This window comes from Mandrillus leucophaeus, unplaced genomic scaffold, assembly GCF_000951045.1.
Source record: "Mandrillus leucophaeus isolate KB7577 unplaced genomic scaffold, Mleu.le_1.0 Scaffold256, whole genome shotgun sequence".
Taxonomy (NCBI): domain Eukaryota; kingdom Metazoa; phylum Chordata; class Mammalia; order Primates; family Cercopithecidae; genus Mandrillus; species Mandrillus leucophaeus.
The window spans coordinates 2,547,771-2,571,277 of NW_012102654.1; the positions used below are offsets into that span (position 1 = coordinate 2,547,771).

The 23,507-nt window shown below is 42.5% G+C and overlaps 2 protein-coding genes across 7 annotated transcripts in view; one reads left to right on the forward strand and one right to left on the reverse strand.

Moving 5' to 3' along the window:
• Nucleotides 1-2,710, reverse strand: part of NUGGC (nuclear GTPase, germinal center associated) — a 67,677-nt gene extending 64,967 nt beyond the window's left edge. The window contains exon 1 of the mRNA XM_011983908.1: nucleotides 2,614-2,710. The gene's annotated coding sequence lies outside the window, so the exon portion shown is untranslated. The remainder of the gene's footprint in view (nucleotides 1-2,613) is intronic.
• A 5,613-nt stretch (nucleotides 2,711-8,323) lies between these two features.
• The window catches only part of ELP3 (elongator acetyltransferase complex subunit 3), a 103,394-nt gene continuing 88,210 nt past the window's right edge, over nucleotides 8,324-23,507 (forward strand). Inside the window, exons 1-6 of one of the 6 annotated variants that reach the window (XM_011983885.1) lie at nucleotides 8,701-8,752; nucleotides 10,118-10,138; nucleotides 12,664-12,766; nucleotides 15,015-15,153; nucleotides 21,563-21,633; nucleotides 22,765-22,828. In XM_011983885.1, the coding sequence (XP_011839275.1) occupies nucleotides 8,701-8,752; nucleotides 10,118-10,138; nucleotides 12,664-12,766; nucleotides 15,015-15,153; nucleotides 21,563-21,633; nucleotides 22,765-22,828 (450 nt within the window). Of the gene's footprint in view, nucleotides 8,753-10,117; nucleotides 10,139-12,663; nucleotides 12,767-15,014; nucleotides 15,154-21,562; nucleotides 21,634-22,764; nucleotides 22,829-23,507 lie in introns of all 6 variants that reach the window. The other 5 variants (XM_011983886.1, XM_011983887.1, XM_011983888.1 and 2 more) reach the window with 5 other exon arrangements.

Consider the following 23,507-nt stretch of genomic DNA (forward strand, 5'->3'; position numbering starts at 1 on the left):
ATATATATATATATATATATTTATAAATTAGCCGAGTATGGTGCTGCATGCCTGTAATCCCGTAATCCCAGCTACTTGGGAGGCTGAGGCTGGAGAGTTGCTTGAAGCCAGGAAACAGAGGTTGCAGTGAGTCAAGATAGCACCACTGCACTCTAGCCTAGGCAATAGAGCAAGACTCCATCTCAAAAATAAAAATAAAAAGAGTTTGTTGTGAGAATCAAAAGTGATAATGAATGCAAAATTGCTCTACAGGCACTTATGCATCTGTAAAAATGTTTTTTTTTAATATTTTGTGAAAGTAGTTAAACTAGAAATCAGTACCAGTATCATCCAAGACACATCTGTTAGTCTTTGGGGAACAAATGCCACTTTAGCTGAGATCCTGACTCCCATTCTTGTCGCCACTGATCAAGCACATTGAGGATGCTCTACCATCTTCCTTAAAGAATCTTTGATTAGCTGGGTGCAGTGGCTCACGCCTGTAATCCCAACAGTTTGGGAGGCCAAGTCAGGCAGATTGCAAAGTCAGGAGTTCGAGACCATCCTAGCTAACACGATGAAACGCCGTCTTTACTAAAAATACAAAAAATGAGCCAGGCGTTGTGGCACACACCTGTAGTCCCAGCTACTCTGGAGGCTAAGGCAGAGGAGTAGCTTGAACCCGGGAGGCGGAGGTTGCAATAAGCCGAGATCATGCCACTGCACTCCAGCCTGGGCGACCGAGTGAGACTCTGTCTCAAAAAAAAAAAAAAGAATCTTCCGTCAAGTTTTTTCGTGCTCTCACAAGAAAGCAAGCTAAAGAATGAAAGAATGAAGAGGAGGAGACTATTAATGAAATCATAGAATGTTGATGAAATTTAGAATTTATTTCCTTTCTCTTTGAGTTTGAGTTTAGGTTTAAGTAACTTTGGTGTTGGCAAGATTTCCTAACCACCTTATTGGCCACTGCACTGCTCTTCCAAATAGGGATGTCCCAGGGGAGCAATTTAAACACATTAGCTCAGAAGCAAAAGTGAAACAAGGGCCTCCAAATCTCTAAAGGAAAAGAGACATGTTTTCAGCATTAACACATCGGCTAATGTGTTCAGCATTAGAAGTGTGGCCACCAGAAGCAGTCATAGTAGAAGGGAGGCTTTAGGGATGACATGTTTTTCTCCATCTTTCTTCCCTAGGTAAAGAGGTAAGCAAAATAAGCAGATATTTTCATAACGTATTTTAGCAGATTCTAGCGAAACGAATTTGAATCTTCTCATATTGCTCTCTCAAGCTTGTTAAAGCTAATGAGGCATAAGATGACACTTCCCTCCTTATCAGGAATTCATACACCTACCAGTAATTTCTGCAATAGCTGTTTTCTTTTGGGAGGAATGATTAATGACTTGCCTAAGATCACACTGTTCAGTAAAATTCAAACTAAAACCTGATTCCCCCATTTCTAGCCCACTGGTCTTTTTACATAGCCTTAAAATTCACTTAAACAGCCTGGTCATGGTGGCTCATGCCTGTAATCCTAGCACTTTGGGAGGCTGAGATGAGAGGATCCCTTGGGACCAGGAGTTTGAGACCAGCCTTGACAAAAAAGCGAGACCCTCATCTCTACAACATTTTTTTAAAAAAATTAGCTGGGCGTGGTAGCATGCATCTGTAGTCCCAGCTATTCAGGAGGCTGAGGCAGGAGGATTACTTGAGCTAGAAGGTCAAGATTGCAGTGAGCCATGTTCACACCACCGCACTCCAGCCTGGGTAACAGAGCGAGGCCTTAAAAACAAACAAACAAAACCCCGAAAATTCACTTAAGCAAACAGAAAAGTAGAATTTATTTTCCCTCAAGAAATAACTTGCTTTAAGAAAATCAAATGAGAGAGAAGAGATAAATGTCCCATACAGAAGAATTCCAAATAATTTACACAGCTACTCCATCCTCAAGGAGGTAGAACAAAACTCCCTGCTCCTTAAGTACGTGCTGTGCATAGCAACTTCTTTCCAAAGAGAACAGGGCAGAGATTAGAGCAGGGAAAGGGTCACTTTATAGCAGAGAAACCGGACAAGCACTGCCTCCACCAGGTGGTCAAGGTCAACACCAACAGTCCTAAATCATGTTGACGATATTGTCCCTTGATATGATGTGATGAGAACAGCACTCAAACTCTGTGACTCCTTCCCCAAAACCCGCAACTCCAGTCTAATCATGAGAATAACCTCAGACAAATGCCAGTAAGAGAAGCCTACAAAATACCCAACGAGTACTCCTCAAAACCGCCAAAGAGTCTGAGAAACAACATTACAGCTAAGAGAAGCCTAAGGGAACATAACTAAATGTAATGTGCTATCCTGAATAGGATTCTACAGGAGAAAGCAGACGTTAGATAAAAACCGAGAATCTGAATCAAGTACAGACTTTAACAATAACATATCAGTATGTGTTCATCAGTTGTAACAAATGTACCACACTAAGATAAGATAATAGGGGAAGCTGGGTGGGAATTACATACGAATGCTCTAAACTATCTTCTCAATATTTCTGTAAACTCAAAACTGTTCTAAAAATTAAGGTCCATTTTTTAAAAATCAACCGCAAGTTACAGTATAAATGACATAAAAGAAACAACTTACCAGATGTCACTGAAAACAAAAACAAAAACAAAGTTCTGCTTTGGTTACAGGAGTCCACAGAGGAGATGGTGGCAGCTTCTCCTTGGTTCAGGTATTTGGAACCAGCTGGGGTACGCAGCCCTTTGGGCCACAATCGCAAAGCCACGTTTACACAGCAGAAGTGAAACTGACTTGCCAACAGGGAGCTATTTACCACGGTCTCCTCCCACAGATACTGATTTATGCTGTCTTCTTTCACTAAAATCTACATTTGCCAGGGGCGGTGGCTCACTCCTGTAATCCCAGCACTTTGGGAGGCCAAGGCAGGCAGATCACTTGAGGTCAGGAGTACAAGAGCAGCTGGCCAACATGGTGAAACCCCATCTCTACTAAAAATACAAAAAAACAAACAAAAAAATTAGCCAGGTGTGGTGGCGGGACCCTGTAATCCCAGCTACTCAGGAGACTGAGGCGAGAGAATCACTTGAGCCTGGGAGGTAGAGGTTGCAGTAAGCCGAGATTGCGCCACTGCACTCCAGCCTGGGTGACCGAGCAAGACTCCATCTCAAAAAAAAAAAAAAATCTAAATGGTACATGAAATGGGGATCTTGCATCCTTCTCTGCCATGTTCCTACAAGTAGGCAGATCTGTCTTTTTTCCTTTCCAGATGCATCGCTGCGTCCCTCCACAGCATCCTTTCTCTGAGGGTGAACACTATTCAGATGACTGGCTCACTGGAGCAGATAGGAAAAATGCCCCAGTTCCGAGACAGACAAAGCACTGGCTCCCAGACACCCAACTATAAGACATGACTGGGAGAGATGGAGGATATGAGATAATAAATATAAACTTATTCTTGACCCAAAGTCTTAAAATTCACCAAAAACAACATCTGCCAAAAATAAAACAACACTGGATTGTTTGAGTGTAGAAATGAGTGATATACTGCTTTACATCTCTTTCTGGAACTTAAATTTTAAATCCGTATATTTTTATTTTATTTCTTTATTTATTTAGAGACAAGGTCTTGCTCTGTCACCCCCAGGCTGGAGTGCAGTGGCGCGATCATAGCTCACTGCAGCCTCGACCTCCCAGGCTCAAGCCATCCTCCCACTTCAACCTCCTGGGCAGCTGGGACCACAGCCATGTGCCAGCATGCCCGTCTAATTTTAAATTCATATTTTTAATAAACCCAGAAAACAAAAATTTTAAAGTATTGTCCAGGAGAGAAGAAACTAAAACCCACTCCAAATACAGGGAAAAAGCTGTTCCTTGAACCCTCAGCTTCAGGGTGTAACTTTTTTCTTTTTTTTTGGTGAGACAAAGTCTCGCTCTGTCACCCAGGCTAGAGTGCAGTGGCATGATCTCAGCTTACTGCAACCTCTGCCTTCTGGGTTCAAGAGATTCTCCTGTCTCACCCTCCTGAGTAGCTGGGATTACAGAGGTACGCCACCATACCTGGCTAATTTTTTTTTTTTTTTTTTTTTAATTTTAGTAGAGACAGGGTTTCACCATGTTGGCCAGACTGGTCTTGAACTCCTGACCTCATGTGATCCGCCCACCTTGGCCTCCCAAAGTGCTGGGATCACAGGCGTGAGCTACTGTGCCGGGCCAAGGGTGTATGGTACCTTTAAAAGCCAACTCAGTCATTACCAAGAAAACCCTCAGTACTCTAGGTATGTATTTAGTCCGAAGAGGGGATTCAGAATGTAAAGAGGTCAGAACAGGGAAAGAATTGAAGATAAATGTTTAGACTGTGGTCTTAAAAACTGCTTTGAACTTTTGGCAAGATGACGTCCCTCCTCCATAAGAAAACCACAGAAACAGCAAGCTAAAGTTCAGAGCAAAGAAAGTCAGCACAAACGCCACCCTGGGTGCTGAGTCTTATACTGATCTCTAGGCAAAATCACACCTTACACTTAACATTCATGTCACGCGTGCTCAGCTCTCCCTCTACTGGCTATTTCTTAGCTTCAACAGTTCACCACAAATGCTACTAAATTACTTAATTACTAAAATTAATTTTGAGCATGTTTAAAGCTTCCTGGGGCCAGGCACAGTGGCTCACGCCTGTAATCCCAACATTTTGGGAGGCCGAGGTGGACGGATCACCTGAGGTGAGGAGCTCAAGACCAGCCTAGCCAACGGGGTGAAACCCCATCTCTACTAAAAATACAAAAATTAACCAGGCATGGCGGCACACACCTGTAGTCCCAGCTACTCAGGAGGCTGAGGCAGGAGAGTTGCTTGAACCCGGGAAGCAGAGGTTGCAGTGAGCGAAGATCAGGCCACTGCACTCCAGCCTGGGTGACAGAGCGAGACTCCGTCTCAAAAAATAAAAATTAAAGCTTCCTGGGTTCCCTTGTTTGTTTGTTTGCTTGTTTGTTTTAGACAGGATCTCACTCTGTCACCCAGACTGAAGTGTAGTGGTGTGATCATGGCTCACTGCAACCTTGACCTCCTGGGCTCAAGTGATCCTCCCGCCTCAGCCTCCCAAGCAGCTAGGACTACAGGCATGTGCCACCACACTTGGCTTAAAACAAACAAACAAAAAAAAACTTTAGTAGGGATGAGGTCTCCTTATGTTACCCAGGCTGGTCTCAAACTCCTGAGCTCAAGCGATCCTCCCATCTCAGCCTCCCAAAGTGTTGGGATTACAGGTGTAAGCCACCGGGCCCAGCCTCTGGGGTTCTTTATGGTAGTCCTTGGCACCTGCTATTGGACACCTGAATGCTAGGCCTGTTAGATGTTTCTCCATTCTCTCAGGCTGAATTTCCATTGAACTTACAGAAGCAATGAGAATGTCCACAGAGCCTCATCATCACACCCAACCACCTATCCAGTGCTCTGCCCTCCAGTCTGTTACTAGATGAACTATCCATGCACCCATTAAAGGCCAATCCCTTCTCTGTGCACCAGATTCCATCCCTCTCTCTAACTGAAGAACCACGTAGAGTACCTCCTCCTCTTCTCTAATTCACCAGACTTTCACTCTCCACTGGATTATTCCCATCTGTGAACAGACTTGATGTCATTTATTCCACCTTAATAAACACTCCCCTGAACCTCCATTTCCCTGCCAGGTATCAGTACATTTCTCTGCACTTCTTTATGACAAAACTCCTAGGCCAGGCATGGTGTCAGCACTTTGGGAGGCTGAGGCGGGAGGATCACTTGAACCCAGGAGTTCAAGACCAGTCTGGGCAACATAAGAAGACCCCCATCTCTACAAAAAATAAAAATAAAAATTAGCCAGGCATGGTGGCACATGCCCGTAGTTCCAGTTACTTGCGGGGCTGAGATGGAAGGATCACTTGAGCCTGGGAGCTCGAGGCTGCAATGAGCTGTGATTGCACCACTGCACTCCAGCCTGGGTGACAGAGCAAGACCTTGTGTCCAAAAACAAACAAACAAACAAAACCCCACAACTCTTCAAAAGAGTTGTCTCTACTTACTGTCTCAAATTCCTTTCCTCTCAAGCTAATATAAACCTACTCCAGCCAATCCTTCACCCTTCCCATTCCATTAAAACTGTTCTTGTCAAAGTCCACAATGATCCTGGTCAATTTTCAACCTTTATCTTCCTTGAGCCATCAGGAGCATTTGACCTGGTTGATCATCCCCTCCTGTTTGACAAACTTCCTACACTCGGCTTTCAGATAACCACTGCCCTAGTTTTCATCCCATCTTCCTGGAAGTGCCCCTCAGTCTCCTTCGTTGGTTATTCCCCTGCTCCTCAACCTGCTAATAATAAAATACCCCAAGGCTTCGTCGTTGGTCTCTTTCCTTTCCACAGCCACCTGTTTCATAGCTTTCAATTTTGCTCACACGCCGATGGCTCTCGACTGATATCCAGTGTCAACCTCTTTCATGTCTTCCTGTTCACTAGTCATCAGAAAATACAACAGGTTCAAACCAATCCCCGCCAGTCCCTTGAAACATCTCTCCACCTAATCTCCATTTCAGCTAATTCTAACCACATTGTTCCAGTCCCTTGGTCCAAAAGCTTTGGTGTCACACTAGATGTTGCTGTCTGCCTTTCATATGCCACATCTGATCTGTCAGAAAGTCTTGTTGAAATTCTCAAATTATATTCAGAATCTGAACACTTCTTACCACTTTCACTGCTGACTACCCCGATTTGAGTCACAATGATCTCTGGCCTCGGTTAGTGGTTCCTAAACGTTGATGCACGTTGGAATAACCCAGGATCTTTTAAACGTGCTAATGCCTGATTCGCACCCCTTGATATTCTGATTTAATAGGTGTGGGATGGGATCTGGGCACTGGGATTTGTCACTCTTCTCCAGGTGATTCCAATTGCAGCAAAGTTTGGGAATCATTGGCCTGGCTATGGTAACCGCCACCCACCTGATCTCCCCACTTCTACACCAACCCCCTCCCGCAGTCTATTCTTAATGCAGCAAACAGACATGCTCTACATGCAATTCTAGTAGGGTATATGTTCCTGTCTTTATTAACGGAAGAGGTTCTTAATCTCCAGCCCATGGACAAGGGAGATTATAGATGGATTTCAGGAAAACATCCCAAGTCCTGCCTCCAAATTTTGCAAAATTTTGTGCCTGTTTTTCTGGAGAACGTAAACCAGTGTCTGAGACAGGTCTCAATCTGGAGGTTTATTCTGCCAAGGTTGAGGACACACCCAGGAAAAAGAGACATAAGTTATGGTGGAATCTGTGGCCTGTGGTTTTTCCAAAGGGAGTTTTGAGGACTTCAATATATAAAGGGGAAAGAGCAGGCAGGAGGGGAAAGAGAAACAATAAAGCATTCATTTCACACTCAGTAAATCTGCCTTTTACAGAAGACAAAGTAAACACAGAGGAAGGAGTCAAATACGCATTTTTCTTGGGGTGGGCTAAAGGGTGATTTCTAGTCTTGTCTTTGTCCCCTACCTGTTAATTTACACGTCAAGGTTGAATTCAACAGAACTGTTGTAAGGTGAAGTTCTTGCCGCTCACAAGGAATTTCCCTGTCAACAACTCCTCTGGGAGGATACCTGGGGAGATATGTGGGCTTCTGCCTTTGCAGCTGTTTAGGAACAGAAGAAAAGCAGTTTTTGCGTGACTCAGTTCCCAAACTTAACTTTTTGTTATCGTTGTTGAGACAGGGTCTCACTCTACTGTCCAGGCTGCAGTGCACTGGACAACAGAGCACGATCTCCACTCACAGCAACCTCCACCTCTGGGTTCAAGAGATTCTCCTGCCTCAGCCTCCCAAGTAGCTGGGATTACAGGCGCGCACCACCACGCGTGGCTAATTTTTGTACTTTTAGTAGAGATAGGGTTTCACCATGTTGGCCAGGGTGGTCTTGAATGCCTGACCTCAGGTGATCTGCTGGCCTCGGCCTCCCGAGGTGGGCATTGCGCTGGTATTACAGGCGTGAGCCACTGCGCCCGACCCCAAGCTTAACTTTTTTCTTTGGCAGAGTTTAGGGTCCCGAGATGTTATTTTCCTTCCACAAGAGACATTCACAGCTTTCATGATGGTTACCGATCATATGTGCCATTCATCTAAGACCAAGGTGACCACGTGGTCCCAAAGCCTGCACCTTGGATTGTTACTCGATTCCTGCCTGGTCTCTTCCAGGCCCTCGGTTAGTTTCCACAACTAGTGAAAAGTTCCTCCTCCGTGGTCTCGCTCATTCAAGTTCCCACCCCGCCCCGCCCCCCCGCCCCGGATGTGACGACCCTGGGCTCCCACTCCCCCTCATGAGAGACTACCAACTTCCACCCTTTTACTTAGACTTCCTGACGTAGCCTCTATCCAAGAGCTCTGTCTCACATTTGTACTGCCCAGGTCGAGCTTTCTAACCCCAAGATACCACTCTGTTCAGACGCTCCCATCCTCCATCCCTGAGACCCGGGTCAGATCGCACCTGAGAGGCCTCTGGTGCCGCAAGCTACCCGGCTAGTTGCAACAAGGAGCGGGGCGTGGCTTTGTGCACGTCGGCTTTTCGGCAAGAGCTTTACGATACATTGACCGACATTTTACGACAGGCGGGGTTGCTTTGTGGCTGTGAGCTTTCCCCGAGGTCTGAGTTTGTGGCTGCATTTTTATACCTGGTGGCTCTGCTACGGCGGCGCAGAAATGAGGCAGAAGCGGAAAGGTGCGAAAGGGAAGGATATGGGGAAAAGGGGTGGTCCGAAAGGGGCGAACGCCCAGGCAATCAAATGCTGAACCAGACTTCTCCCGCGAGAATCCGCTACCCAGTCCAGTCGCCCCGCCACCTAGGGTCAGTCTCTCCATTCCAGCCCCAGAGCCTTCTCGTTTCTTCTGTTTTGCTTTTGGAAGCACCCTACCTTTCCTCTTTTCCTCTTTGGCAGTCACTTGGTGTCTTTTGTTTGAATGGCAGGGAAACCTTTATTCCAAGATATGTCCTCCGAGGAGTTAACGTCGATTTAACGGGTTGTGGGACTTTTCATTTGTTAAGATTTGTTTCACGACACATTTGACGTGTTAGTTTGAGAGTTTCTTTTAAAGCCTTATGTTAAGATATGAAAAAAAGCCTTAATTATCCTTGGATTCAGTGTAACAGTTGTGCATGCAATTATTCTCATTTTTATTACCTCCTGAGTTAGCATGGAACAATTCCACCTTTGGTTTTTCAACGGAACGGATTCAAATTTGAAATATTCTCTCACAGGTTCTGTTTCTATTTCTATACACTCGTTTGACCAGCTGGTCTAATCATGGTAATGGTTGTCAGAATAATAGCTACCATTTATTGAGCCTGTATTTTGAAGTCGGTATCATTTCCGTTTCACAGATGAAGCTGAGATTCAAAGAGTTAAGTAACTTTCCCAGACCAAAATTGTACTTAGGTATGGAGCTGGTTGGCCAGGCTGTATCTATGACCTCAAAAAACATAAAATGAAAAATAAATACATCGTTAGTCACTATGCTTCTTGACATTAACTGCTATTTTTCTTTATTGCAAGCAACAATTCTAAGTGTCCAAGTTACCTTCGTTTGGGTCTTGTCATATTTGCATGCCCTAAATTAATTTGTTATCTCACTCTAACTTGCTCCTTCTCAATCTGTCAGGATTCTTTTAGCGTCTTCTGTCACCAAGTCATGTTGGTTCTTACTTAGAAATTACCTCTTGAAATAGTTTATTCCTCTACATTTTGACCGCCAACCTCCTAACCCACCTTCATCACTAATATTTGAATGGTATTTTAGCTTTCATATACATTATTTATGTGAATCTTAGAATGGTTTTGTGACATTTGGATGTATTATCCTAATTTTACAGACAAGGAAATGGGCGCTCAAAAGTTGATCTCGGCCAGGCGCTGTGGCTCATGCCAGTAATCCCAGCACTTTGGGAGGCCAAGGCGGGTGGATCACTTGAGGTCAGGAATTGGAGACCAGCCTGGCCAACATGGTGAAACCCCGTCTCTACTAAAAATACAAAAATTAGCCGGGCGTGATGGCAGGCGCCTGTAATTCCAGCTACTTGGGAGGCTGAGGCTGAGGCAGGAGAATCACTTGAACCTGGGAGGTGGAGGTTGCAGTGAGCCGAGATCGCACTCACTTCAGCCTGGGTGACCGAGCAAGACTCTGTCTCAAAAAAAAAAAAAAAAAAAAGGTCGATCTTTTCCTTTACCACACACCTAGTAGGGATTGGGACTGGATCCTGTTTTAGATTTTGTGGGTTTTTTAAAACAATGTTGCCTTTCAAGAGCCATTTGCATAGTACCCAGATTATATGTGTTCTTTTTTACTTTCTGAATCATTCTTTGTACCAATACATATTCTTACCTTCCTTAAACATTACTTTTATCTTTTTATTTCCAAAGTTGAGAATATGTAATTCTTCTCTGTCTACTGCATTCCATTTCAATGCCTTTGCCTAGTGGCCAGGGTCCCCTGTAATCTGTTCTTTACTAAACCCTGTTAGAAAGGTGGATTCTAGTTAGACTGTGCTCTTTCACACAAAGATAGATAATTCCTATGCCTGATACTATTTGTTCTGGATTGCCTTCTGTTTTGCATGTCCAAATCTTGCCCTATCTTTAAAGATCCCTGTGCCGTTTCCTCCATGAAGCCTTTTCCTACTCATTTACTCTTCCAGTTCTTGATACACTCAAGAGCTATACAAGTGGTTTCCAAATATTTTTCTCTTCTTATCGGCCGATCCCCTTTTACCCTCCAAATAAATTCTTCTACAGAACCTCAATATATAAACAGCTGAAAGCAGAGCTGCTGTGGTGGAAGTAAAGAGACCCCCTCTTTTTTTTCCCCCCTGCCTTATTTTTCTCTTCCCTTCTCCCTTCCTCTGCCATGACCACCACCAGTCCTACCTCTGTTACATGGCCCCTGAGGCACCTTTGTAGAACTCTGAAAGTGCTGAGTTACATGGTTTGGAAAACATTTAGCCTTTGATTATAGATGGACTTTATTTCTCTCAAAAATTGTGTATATATTAGCCTTGCCTCATTAAATTAGATGCAGTGTGCTACAGTGAAAAAAAGCATGGAAGTTGTGGTGAAAAGAGCTGGATTTGAGTCTTGGCTCTGCTTTTTACGATGGCTTGTTAACTTGCCTTAGCCTCATTTTTCACATCTATAAAATGGGATAACAGTACCTACCTTCCATGTTATTCTAAGGGTTCAAATGAGATAAAGTAAATGTGAGGCCTCCATAACTGCCCGGGCCTTCCATCCACACTTTTCATTATCTTTTAGCTTTCCCTACAATATGAGTTCTCAACCCCCTGGGCTGCGGACCAGTACCAATTCGTGGCCTGTTAGGAGCTGAGCCACACAGAAGAAGGTGAGCAGCAGGCGAGCAAGTGAAGCTTCATCAGTATTTGCAGCCACTTCCCATCACTCACGTTACTGCCTAAGCTCTGCCTCCTGTCACATCAGCAGTGGCATTAGATTCTCAAAGGAGCCTGAACCCTGTTGTGAACCGGGCCTGCAGTGGATCTGTGTTGTGTGCTCCTTATGAGAATCTAATGCCTCATGATCTGTCACTGTCTCCCATCACCCCCAGATGGGACTGTCTAGTTGCAGGAAAACAAGCTCAGGGTTCCCACTGATTCTATGGGAATAGATTTTATTATGGTGAATTGTATAATTATTTCATTATATATAACAATGCAGTAATAATAATAATAAAGTGCACAATAAGTTTAATACGCTTGAATCATCCCAGAACCACCCTGCTCCCCTGGCCTGTGGAAAAATTGTCTTCCACAAAACCATTCCCTTTTATCAAAAAGGTTGGGAACCACTGCTCTACAGGCAAGAAGCTTGCTTGCCAACAGCTTCCAAGGTGATATCCCACAACTTTTGCCCCTGGAAAAAGACTAGCATTTTTTACCTTGAAGAAAAGAGCTCAGATTGGCCTGGCTTAGAGATATGCCCATCCTTGAACCAATTTTTGAACTGTGCTTGAGTAGATGAAGTCGTACAAGAACCTGTCAGCTTCTGCTGTTGCCTTTGGATGAGAGCGGGAGCTCCAGTTGCCAGAAGCTCGTGATGGTGGGCAGACAATATTTTAGAAATGCATTAAGATTCTTAGGCAGATACCTGGGTTTGAGTTTCAGCTTTACTCCTTGATAGCATCTTTATGTAATAGGCACATATTCTTGTTCTGTCTGCCTCTGTTCTGAGAATCACCTGAATTCATGCATCTAAATGTTCTTTATGAACGCTAAAGTATTATGCAAATATTAGTAATTACAACTCTGGAGATAAAGGGAAGAGAATTACTTTGGTCCTTTCGTGTGTGATTAGGTTCTTTCTCCTCACATTGTTTCTACTCCTTCTTGTATCCTTTCCTGTATTTATTTGTAATCATCTCATAGAGTGTGTGCTTCTAAAGGGAGCTTTTCCCATATCTATATAAAGCCAGGTTTGTTTTAAATTAAAGATACAAAAGATATGATCAAATCATAAACAATAGAGGTTTAGCATCTTCTGAATTTGAGCTATTCATTTGGCATATTTGTATGGTTTTGGAAGGAAAACTGCTACTAAATCAGATTTTAAAACCTTGATTGAATGATACGATTTTTGACATTGTTGAATATTAACTTTCCAGGAGATCTCAGCCCTGCTGAGCTGATGATGCTGACTATAGGAGATGTTATTAAACAACTGATTGAAGCCCACGAGCAGGGGAAAGACATCGATCTAAATAAGTAAGTGGATATAAAAAGACAGCAAGCTTGTTCTTAGGTAGCAGATCTCTTTTATGAAATTATCTAGTACCACTTGTTTTCCAGCTCAAGTTTTGTTTTAGTTGAGAATTTTAGCTTTCTGCCTTGCCTTGTCATTCATTTCTTAATGGCAAAATTGTCTCAGCTTAAGAATACTAATAGCTTCTAACATTTATTGTGCACTTACTGTATTCCAGACACTGTTGCTAGTGCATTATATGTATTAGCTCAGTTAATCCTCTCAAAATTCTGTGAGTACTGATATCAGCCACACTTGACAGGTGGGTAATCTGAGCCAGAGAGTGGTTAAATAATTTGTCCATGGGTAAGTAACTAGTAATTGGCAGAGCTAGGATTTGGAATTAGGTCAACCATCTCCAGAGCCCATGTTCTTCTGTGCTGCATTGCTGCACATCCTACTTTCCTTCCCTACTGTCTCAGCTGAAGCAGCAGCTTTCTGTCAGGAAAACCCTCGCTTTGGGGCCCCTGATCTAATCCAACCCTCCCCTGCTGTGGAACCTCTTTGACACATTCATCCACTTCCTCTCCATAATCATATTCAGCTTGGACTTTCCTACAGTCTCAAATAAGAGTTGTCTTTCATCTCTGCATCTGTTTTTTTTTAAAAACTATAATATATATTCGCTCTGTGTAGATCTTCCCGAATGAAAGGGTTCTCTCCCCAACCCGAGGACATCTAATCACCACGTACAGGAATGACCTTTTTTGAGATGCTATTCTCTGATACTTGAGATGCTGCAATATTTTATCCCTTCCTTGAATCCTCATGCTTAGTAAATATTTGCTACAGGAATAAATAAGTAAATAATTATCCTCTTCTGACTATAAAGTTATTATATTTTACTGATTTTTCTACCATGTCTTTAGCAGCTTTTCTTCCTTTTTTTGTTATGCCCCTGATTATAAAAATCTTTAATTTCTAGTGAACATTTCTACATCTTACATATATTTGTTGTTCTCTTTAATTTAGCACATCTAAAGCTAAAGCTGCCATCTTCCTTAAAACTCGTCCCTCCTCAGATGTCACCAGCTTATTATTAGAAGGTCTCTCAGTCTGGCTTCAACCTGCTTTTCCAAGTTTTTAAACCTCTGTACCTTTACATTGAAAATCTGCTTTCTGTCAAGTTGGTCTACTTGTATTTCTTAAAATATATGCATTCCTGTTTTTGCATCTGCACATAAATCAGCCCCTGTGCCCTCCATGTCATCTTTGTGTCTTTACTGACTGAGACCTACTCTTTCTTCTGTGCTCATTTTCCATAAATATCTCCCCGGCACACATCAGATTCCTCCCTGAATTCTGGAAGCACTCATTGTTGGTATGTGTGTGTGTTTTATGACATATGTTTTAATCATTTATACATTAATTTTTTCGGCATGCCTGTCTGCAAACATGTAAACATAGAACATGAAAGGACTGTGCCTTGCACATTTGAACATACCAAGTATTCAATATTCAGGCAACCTCTTGTACATGTTAGGTACTCAGTTAATATTTGTTGACAATGATATGAGCACTTCACAGATATTTCTAGGTGGATTAAAGTTAGAAGACAGGGTGACTGTTAGAGTTTGGCTAGCAGGCACAAGGAAAAGCTGGTAAAAGTTTTTTTAAACTTTCAAAAATACGTACTTTATTTCCTATTTGGTTCTGTGTAGCCATCCTTGATTTTTTTTTTTTTTATTGTTTTGCCTAAGACTGTAGTTGTCAACCAGGGGTGATTTCCTCCTCCGGACATTTGGCAACGTCTAGGGACATTTTTGAGTGTTACAACAGGAAGACAGGAAGAAGGCTGGTAATGCGTAGAGGCCAAGGATGCTGCTAAACATCCCTCAATTCACTGGCCACCTGCCACAGCAAAGAACTGTGTGGTCCCAAACATCAGTAGTGCTGAGGTTGAGAAAGGTGGAGTCAGAATAGTCATTTGAAGCTGCAGCACTATTCTGAACTAGATCTGTATTGTGTCATTGTCCTTTTCCCTCCATAGTCCTGGTTTTCTTTCTGGTACTCGAGGGTGGGAAGTAGTCATTCACTCGTGAATTTTGTTCTTCTATTTCCCTGATAGTCACAGATCTTAAAACTATTCTTGTCACATGATGAAGGGATTAGAGAGTGACAGTTGTTAATGATATTGGTTATAGATCATACTCTTGATAGCATGTCCTTAAAATACCGTGATCTTGATAATGTGAGATGCTTTACTTTCAGGGTGAAAACCAAGACAGCTGCCAAATATGGCCTTTCTGCCCAGCCCCGGCTGGTGGATATCATTGCTGCCGTCCCTCCTCAATATCGCAAGGTCTTGATTCCCAAGTTAAAGGCGAAACCCATCAGAACTGCCAGTGGGGTGAGTGATTCTACTCATAAAGTGTCGACACACTGGGTATCTGTTCTGGCAGAAGTCCCTGCCTCATGTAACGCCCGTGTAGTGAGGTGGAGGTTGGGGATTCTGACTAATGAAGTCCCCGTATTAGGATATGTGCTGGAATGGAGACCTGTGCTGAATGCAAGGAGAGCAGAAAGGGGAAAAAAGTATAATTTTGATTAAAGGAGTAGAAGACGTTTTGACTTCTTTAAAAGTATGGATTCAGGCTTGGTGATAATCACAATAGGATAAATGTTGGTCATCTTAAGCGGGTAGCTTTCAGTATAATTGATGCTTATGAAAGGTACTTTTGAAAGGCAATTAATGGTGCAAAGTAGTTCTATATATGGTCATTATGAGCACTGTGGAAATCCAGAGGACAGCGATGTCCCTGCAGCAAAAGGGGCTGGGGAAGGCCCAGTAGAAAGCACAGAGCTTGCTTGACCCATAAGCCAAGAAGAGCAGGCTCGAAGCATCATGGGATCTAGGACAGAGGGGCTAAAGCACAGAGGTAGAGAATGACAGGAAGGGTGTAGTGCACGCAGGGAATAGCGAGTATGCCAGACCGAAGGGCGTTAACAGTTCAGGAGAGTAGGACTGTGCATTGAACAGGTAGTTTGGGATCAGCTTATAAAAATCTTAAATGTCTGGCAAAGCAGCTAGATAATAGGAAACAAAAGTTTTGAAAAAGGGAGTAATATGAATAAAGTAGATTTTCAGAAAATTTATTTGGATACAACGTGCAGGGTAGTTTGGAGACAAAAAGACTAGTTTAGACGCTCTTGGTATGATCTCAGTATGCAGTGTTAAGGACTTGAGTTAGGAGGGAGACTCTAGGATGAAAAAAGATGAGTGTGAGATACATGCGCGGAAATTGATAGAATTAAGACCCTCTTAACATATGGTCCCCAGAACCAAATTTTTCCTGATATGATCCCACAAGTTCATTCTGTTATTTGAACTGGGATATTATATTCCAAGCAGCTTGTGTTGACTTAGTGACCATGTCTCCTGGATCACGTTACGTTTGTGGCTAATTAAACCCTAAGACTTTAACATACAATGTACCACCAAACCTCATATCTTCTTCTTTGTACTTCAGTGTTTTTGTTTTGTTTCGTTTGTTTGCATCTAGTGTAAAAAGTTTGTTGACCGGGCACGGTGGCTCACACCTGTAATCCCAGCACTTTGGGAGGCCGAGGTGGGCGGATCACGAGGTCAGATCGAGACCATCCTGGCTAACATGATGAAACCCCGTCTTTACTAAAAATACAAAAAAAAAAAACCAATTAGCTGGGCGTGGTGGCGGGCACCTGTAGTCCCAGCTACTCTGGAGACTGAGGCAGGAGAATGGCGTGAACCTGGGAGGTGGAGCTTGCAGTGAGCTGAGATTGTGCCACTGCGCTCCAGCCTGGGTGACAGAGCAAGACTCCGTCTCAAAAAAAAAAAAAAAAAAGCTTGTTAAGAAAAACTAATAGTCCATGCCCCTCTCACCTCCCTTTTTCTACCCTAGGACAACCATTTTTAACTTTTAGCCAATTTCTTTAGCATTAACTTCCATATCCCTAAATAAAATAACATTCTTTATATAATAGATAAGTCTTGACTTTCTTTTTTTTCCGTGAGACAGAAACTTGTTCTGTCGCCCAGGCTGGAGTGCAGTGGCACAATCTTGGCTCACTACAACCTCCACCTCCCAGGTTCAAGAGATTCTTGTGCCTCGGCCTCCCAGGGAGCTGGGATTACAGGCATGTGCCACAATGCCCAACTGATTTTTGTATTTTTAGTAGAGACAGGGTTTCACCATGTTGGCCAGGCTGGTCTCGAACTCTTGACTTCAGGTGATCTGCCCGCCTCAGCCTCCCAAAGTGCTGGGATTACAGACATGAGCCACTGTGCCTGGCCGACTTTTTAGGGTTAAGCATTATGTGTGGGCTTGCCACTAAAGAAGACAGAAACTTAGCAACCTTTCAGCCTGCCTGGTAAACCGAGGCTTCTGTGATACCACCCTCTCTCTTTTTCCTTCTATCTCTGATCATTTCTGTCCTTTCTTTGAGGGCTACCCCTGTTGTGCTTGCCTCTAAAAGTTAGTGTTTTCTTTTGTCCTGGGCCCATTGTGTTTGGTACTTTACATGCTTTGGTAACCTCATCCATTTGATGATTTTACTGTTACTGTATGCTGACTCCCAGCATGAACCATTCCCTGAACTTCAGCCTCCTGTCAGATTGTCAGTTAGGTATCTGTCTTTTGACTGCCTAAGAACCTCCTCAAGTATAACATAACCCAAATTAATACCAAACATGCTTATTCACCTTTCCTGTCCATGTTAGTTCATGGTACCACTGTGCACTCAGTTTCCAAAAAATGTGAAATGCATTTTCCGTTCCTACTGCCACTGGTAGGAATGCTTTGACGTTTATTATTTCTTGTTTAGATTATTTCAGTCATTTCCTTACTTGTCTACTTTGTCCTACCTGCATGAAATTCATCTTTGACAGTGTCACAGAGTGATCTATTGAAAGTATCAGAAACACACAGCTGGTGGCCGTTCCTTATCTACTGCCATTCTCACCTCAATGCCTTTATTCTTGCTGTTTCTCTGATGATGTTTTGTTTATTTTATGCAGTAGTTTTAGGTTTACAGAGAAAAAAAAATTATATACTTCCTCTAGTGCCTTCACACCTACTCCAGTTTCCCTATTATTAATATCTTGCATTGTTTGGTACATTTGTTATAATTGATAAACCAATATTGCTGCACTATTATTAACCAAAGCCTGTAGTTACATTAGAATACCCACAGTGTTCTACGTTCTGTAGGTTTCACCAATGCATAATGTCATGTATCCACTATTACAGTGTCGTATGAAATAGTTTCACTGCCCTAAAATCTCCTATTTGTGGCCGGGCGCGGTGGCTCATGACTGTAATCCTAGCACTTAGGGAGGCTGAGGTGGGCAGATCAGCTGAAGTCAGGAGTTCAAGAACAGCCTGGCCAACATGGTGAAACCCCATATTTACTAAAAACACAAAAATTAGCCGGGCGTGGTGGCAGGCGCCTGTAATCCCAGCTACTTGGGAGGCTGAGGCAGGAGAATAGTTTGAACCAGGAGGCAGAGGTTGCAGTGAGCTGAGATCATGCCATTGCACTCCAGCCTGGGTGACAGAGTGAGATTCTGTCTCAAAAACAAACAAACAAAAAAAAAAACAGCTCCTATTTGTCCCTCTCCCTCTGCACGCTCCAGATGTAACTTGACTACCACTGAGTGTTTTACTGTCTTTAATAAAGTTCGCTTTTTCCAGAGTTTCATGTACAGCAATTGGAATCATACAGCCTTTCCACTTAGCAATATGGGTTTAAGTCTGTCATGTCTTTTTGTGGCTTGGCAGGTCATTCCTTCTTTTTAGTTGCTGAATGATATTCCATTGTACGGATGTACCACTATTTGCTTATTCATTCACCTATTGAAAGACATCTTGGTTGCTTCCAATTTTTGGCAGTTTTAAACAAAGCTGTGTGAAGGTTTTTGTGTCCGCCTACATTTTCAGCTTACTTGAGTAACTGTCAAGAAGTGCAACTGGTAGATCATATAGTAAGACTGTGTTTCACTTTGTAAAAGACTGCAAACTCTTCCGGTGTGGCTGCACCATTTTGCATTCCCACCAGCCGCGAGTGAACGCTGTGATGCTCCACATCCTTGCTAACACTTGAAGATGTCAGTGTTTTGGATTTTATTTAATTAATTTATTTTGAGACAGGGTTTTGTCCTGTCACTGAGGCTAGCGTGTGGTGGCATGATCACAGCTCACTGCAGCCTCAACCTCCCAGGTTCAAGCTATCCTCCCACCTCAGCCTCCCAAGTAGCTGGGACAACAGGCATGCACCACCACACCAGCTAATTTTTGTGGGTTTTTTTGTAGAGACAGGGTTTCACCATATTACCTAGGATGGTCTTGAACTCCTGGGCTTAAGGGATCCTCCCACCTTGGTCTCCCAAAGTGCTGTGATTATAGGTGTGAACTGTGGTGCCCAGCCAGTGTGTTGGATTTTACTATTCTCACAGTTGAACAGTGGTATCTCTTTGTTTAGTTTGTAATTCCCTAATGACATGATGTTGAGCATCTTTCCGTACACTTACTTGCCACTATATATCTTCTTTAGTGAGATATCTATTCACATCTTTTGCCCTGTTCTTAATTGGGTGTTTTTTATTAGGTTTTAAGAGTTCTTTGTATATTTTAGCTGGAAATGGTTTATCAGGTACCTATTATGCAGATATTTTCTCGCAGCCTGTGGCTTTTCATTGTCTTTCTTAGAGCACAACTTTTAAATATAGACAAGTAGGTTTGTAACCCATTTTGAGTTTGTATTTGAGTTCGTGTTTGTGTTTTCCTTGAAACACCATGGTTGTTAACTTGGATACATTACTGTCATCTAAGCCTCAGACCTCACATAAGTTTCACCACCTGTTTCCATAACGTCCCACATAACCTAGTTCAGAATCACCTATTGCTTTTAATTGTCTTATCTCTTTAGTCTGGACATTTCCTTTGTCTTTTTTGGACTCCATTACCTTAACACTTTTGAAGATTTCAGGCAAGTTATTTTGTAGCATGTCCTTCAATGTGGGTTCATCAGCTGTTTCCTCATCATGAGATTCAGCTTATGCGTCTTCGGCCTGTGCATTACAGAAGTGGCACTGCGTTCTTCTCATCATCTTCCATCCAGTAGTGCCTAGGTTCAGCTTTCCTATCACTGACATTTCTTATTTTGATCAAGATGCTGTCCACCAGACTTACCCTCTGTCAAATTATTTTTTCCCACTTTGTATGAAGAAGTGCTGTATGGAGAAATACTTAGAAACTAGGTAAATATCTTGTTCCTCATCACATACCCAGTTCACACCTTTATTTGTGTGAAGGAATAAATGGTTTCCTCTTTGGTGGGTTGTCATCTGTTACTATTTATTTTGATGCACAAATTATTGCAGACTTGACCAGCGAGAGCCTTTTCAAGGTGATTTCTATGTCTTTTTAAAATGTCCTCATCATTCTTTGAGCAGTTTCTAGCTTTATGGCACAATAAAATGTTGCAGGCTCAGCCAGACATGGTGGCTCACGCCTGTAATCCCAGCACTTTGGGAGGCTGAGCTGGGTGGATCGCCTAAGGTCAGGAGTGCGCGACCAGTCTGGCCAACAGGGCAAAAACTTGTCTCTACTAAAAAAAATACAAAAAATTAGCCAGGCATGGTGGCACATGCCTGTTATCCCAGCTACTTGGGAGACTGAGGCAGGGGAATTGCTTGAACCCAGGAGGTGGAGGTTGCAGTGAGCCAAGATTGCGCCCTTGCACTCCAGCCTGGACAACAGAGTGAGACTCTGTCACCAAAAAAAAAGAAAAGAAAAGAAAGGAAAGAAAAATGTCCCAGGCTCATCTTAGACTTTCTTTGTTCCAGCCCTGGAATCAGCCATTTCCCCAAGGAGCCCTGATTTCTTTTAGTGGAGAAGGATATTTAGAAACTAAGACCTGAGTACTAGGTGTGCTTACTGCTATTAGGGTGTTATGCCACCAGACTCTCTCAGTGAATCAAGCAAGGACATATATATGTATAGCTGCATACATATATGCACACATATATGTAACACATTTCCATTTGTATTTATTAGTCTACCATATGTTGAACACTCTGATTGACCTCAATACCTTTAATTCCACCCAGCCCATAGAGTTCATTCTGCTTTTCTCTCTTTCCATGTTTGTAGCTACTTCTCTGACAGTGAGAAGCCTGGCTTGCATTTGCTTTCATAAATGGCCAGATTTGACCAAGTGCCCCGGATGTAACCAATCTCACGTCTCTGCCACTGCCTCCTATCCTCACCTCACTGAGGCTCTGTCAGACCCCTCTGAAGTTATTTACACCCAGACCCTGAAACATAAGCTGTTAGTTTAATAGTCCCTGCTGCAAATATTGAGATCCAGTGTGTTCATGAGGCATTTGAGTCACAAAGGTTAGGTTTATATATAACTTCATAGAATTGCATAAAGTAATTTTTTTCTTACAGGCTATTTAGTAAGATAATCAGAGAGAGAAAGACTAAGAATCACTGTGGCTTTAACAATTAATTTATTTTGTACTTAATTTATTGTAAAATGGAATATAAATTCACATATATAATACATATGGACAATTTAAAGATAATTAATATTAAATAGAGATCACTCTTGTACCCAGTGCCCAGCTTAAGAAATACAGCCTCGTCAATACCTTTGAAGCCCAGTCTTGCCACTCTCTGGTTGCATTCCTCTCCTTCCTTCCAAGGGATAACCACTCTGTGGCGTTTTGTATTAATTATCCTATAATAGCTTTTTTATTCATCTTTCTTTTATAGATTGCTGTTGTGGCTGTGATGTGCAAACCCCACAGATGTCCACACATCAGCTTTACAGGAAATATATGTGTGTAAGTATGGTGATTTTGTTAAATTGTATGTGTGTGTGTTTTATTTAAACTAAGTATGCCCCCTCGAGCCCTTAGTCAGTACATGCTGGTAATATTTAAAACTTCGACTTAATAGATTTATAGATTACTCCTTTCAAACAAGCAACCATTGGTAGATATTTTAGTGCTTTAAAATTGGACTATATGGGGCCGGGCACAGAGGCTCACGCCTACAGTCCCAGCACTTTGGGAGGCTGAGGCAGGCGGATCACCTGAGGTCAGGAGTTTATGACCAGCCTGGCCAGCACCGTGAGACCCCATCTCTACTAAAAATACAAAAATTTAGCTGAGCATGGTGGCATGTGCTTCTAGTCCCAGCTACTTGGGAGGCTGAGGCAGGAGAATCCCTTGAACCTGGGAGGTGGAGGTTGCAGTGAGCTGAGATCGCACCACTGTACTCCAGCCTGGGTGATAGAGTGAGACTGCATATCAAAATAAATAAAATTGGAACATATGAATATTTTAATTTGTTGCAATATACAATTTTAAAAATGTAGGTTATGGAACTGAAAATAGTAGATACTGGGATATGCAACTCAAAACAGCACATTCTCTTTAACTCATAAATGAAACATGGGAATATGAGCTGCCTAAATTCCACGTCAGAAATTTAAAATGAATTTGGATCAGAAACGTATCAAAATAAAAAATTATCCTTATACGTAACCTTTAGATATCTCAAACTCACCTATTGGAAAGAATTAGCAGAAAAGTTTGCATGATTCTGGGTAGGAAGATAAAAAGGAGGAAAGATTTTCTTGAGTGTGGTTCCCAAGAGAACACTGAGTATTGATTCAAACTCAGGAAAACTTCATTTCTGTTATTTGTCCCTAAAAGCTTAAACCTCTGAAATAACCACAACAGTAGTATTTTGAAAATGGGTGTAATAGTGTCTCTTTACATATTTATCTTATTTACTTGTTGGTAGAAAATAACGTTATTTACAGATACTGCAAAGGTAGATTCTTCTGTTAGGATTTGAAAAGGAAGCTCGTTTGTTATCAGGATTCTATGGAGACAGTAGATGCTTGGAACTAGCCGGTTGAACTCAGTTTTGCATCTGACATTCTTATTCTTTTGTTGTATTGGCAGATACTGCCCTGGTGGACCTGATTCCGATTTTGAATATTCCACTCAGTCTTACACTGGCTATGAGGTACAGTAACTTTGAGGCTGTCCTGATGAAGTGTTGCATCATGCTTTACTTGTAGTACGGTTTTACCAGTACTGGCTTTCTGATAATTTTTTGTTTTTGTTTTTGGTTTTTTTTCTGATTATGAAAGCTGTTCATTCACCAAATATTTACCAGTGTCTACTAGTGTCCTAAATTGTTCTAGCCACTAGAGAAATACTTACATAAGCACTTCTTATCCCAAACGCTGTTCTAAGTGCTTTATAACTGTAAACCTTATTGCAGTGTTTTGAAGATAGACACTATCATTATCCCAGTTTGCCGATCAGGAAACTAGGGCATAGCGGGCTTAAACAGCTGGCCCAAAGACACACTGTTAGTAAGAGACAAGCAGGTTTCGAACTCTGCTGCTCACCACTACATTGTACTGTTGCTTTAGCAGTGGAAAATGGAGAGGGTCCCTTTATCTTCCAGAATTTACATGTTTTTTTCTTCTTTTTTTTGAGATGGAGTCTCGCTCTGTTACCCAGGCTGGAGTGCAGTAGCACGATCTCCTTCACTGCAACTTCCACCTCCTGGGTTCAAGCGATTCTCCTGCCTCAGCCTCCCAAGTAGCTGGGACTGCAGGCAAGCACCACCACGCCCAGCTAATTTTTGTATTTTCAGTAGAGACAGGGTTTCATCATGTTGGCCAGTCTGGTCT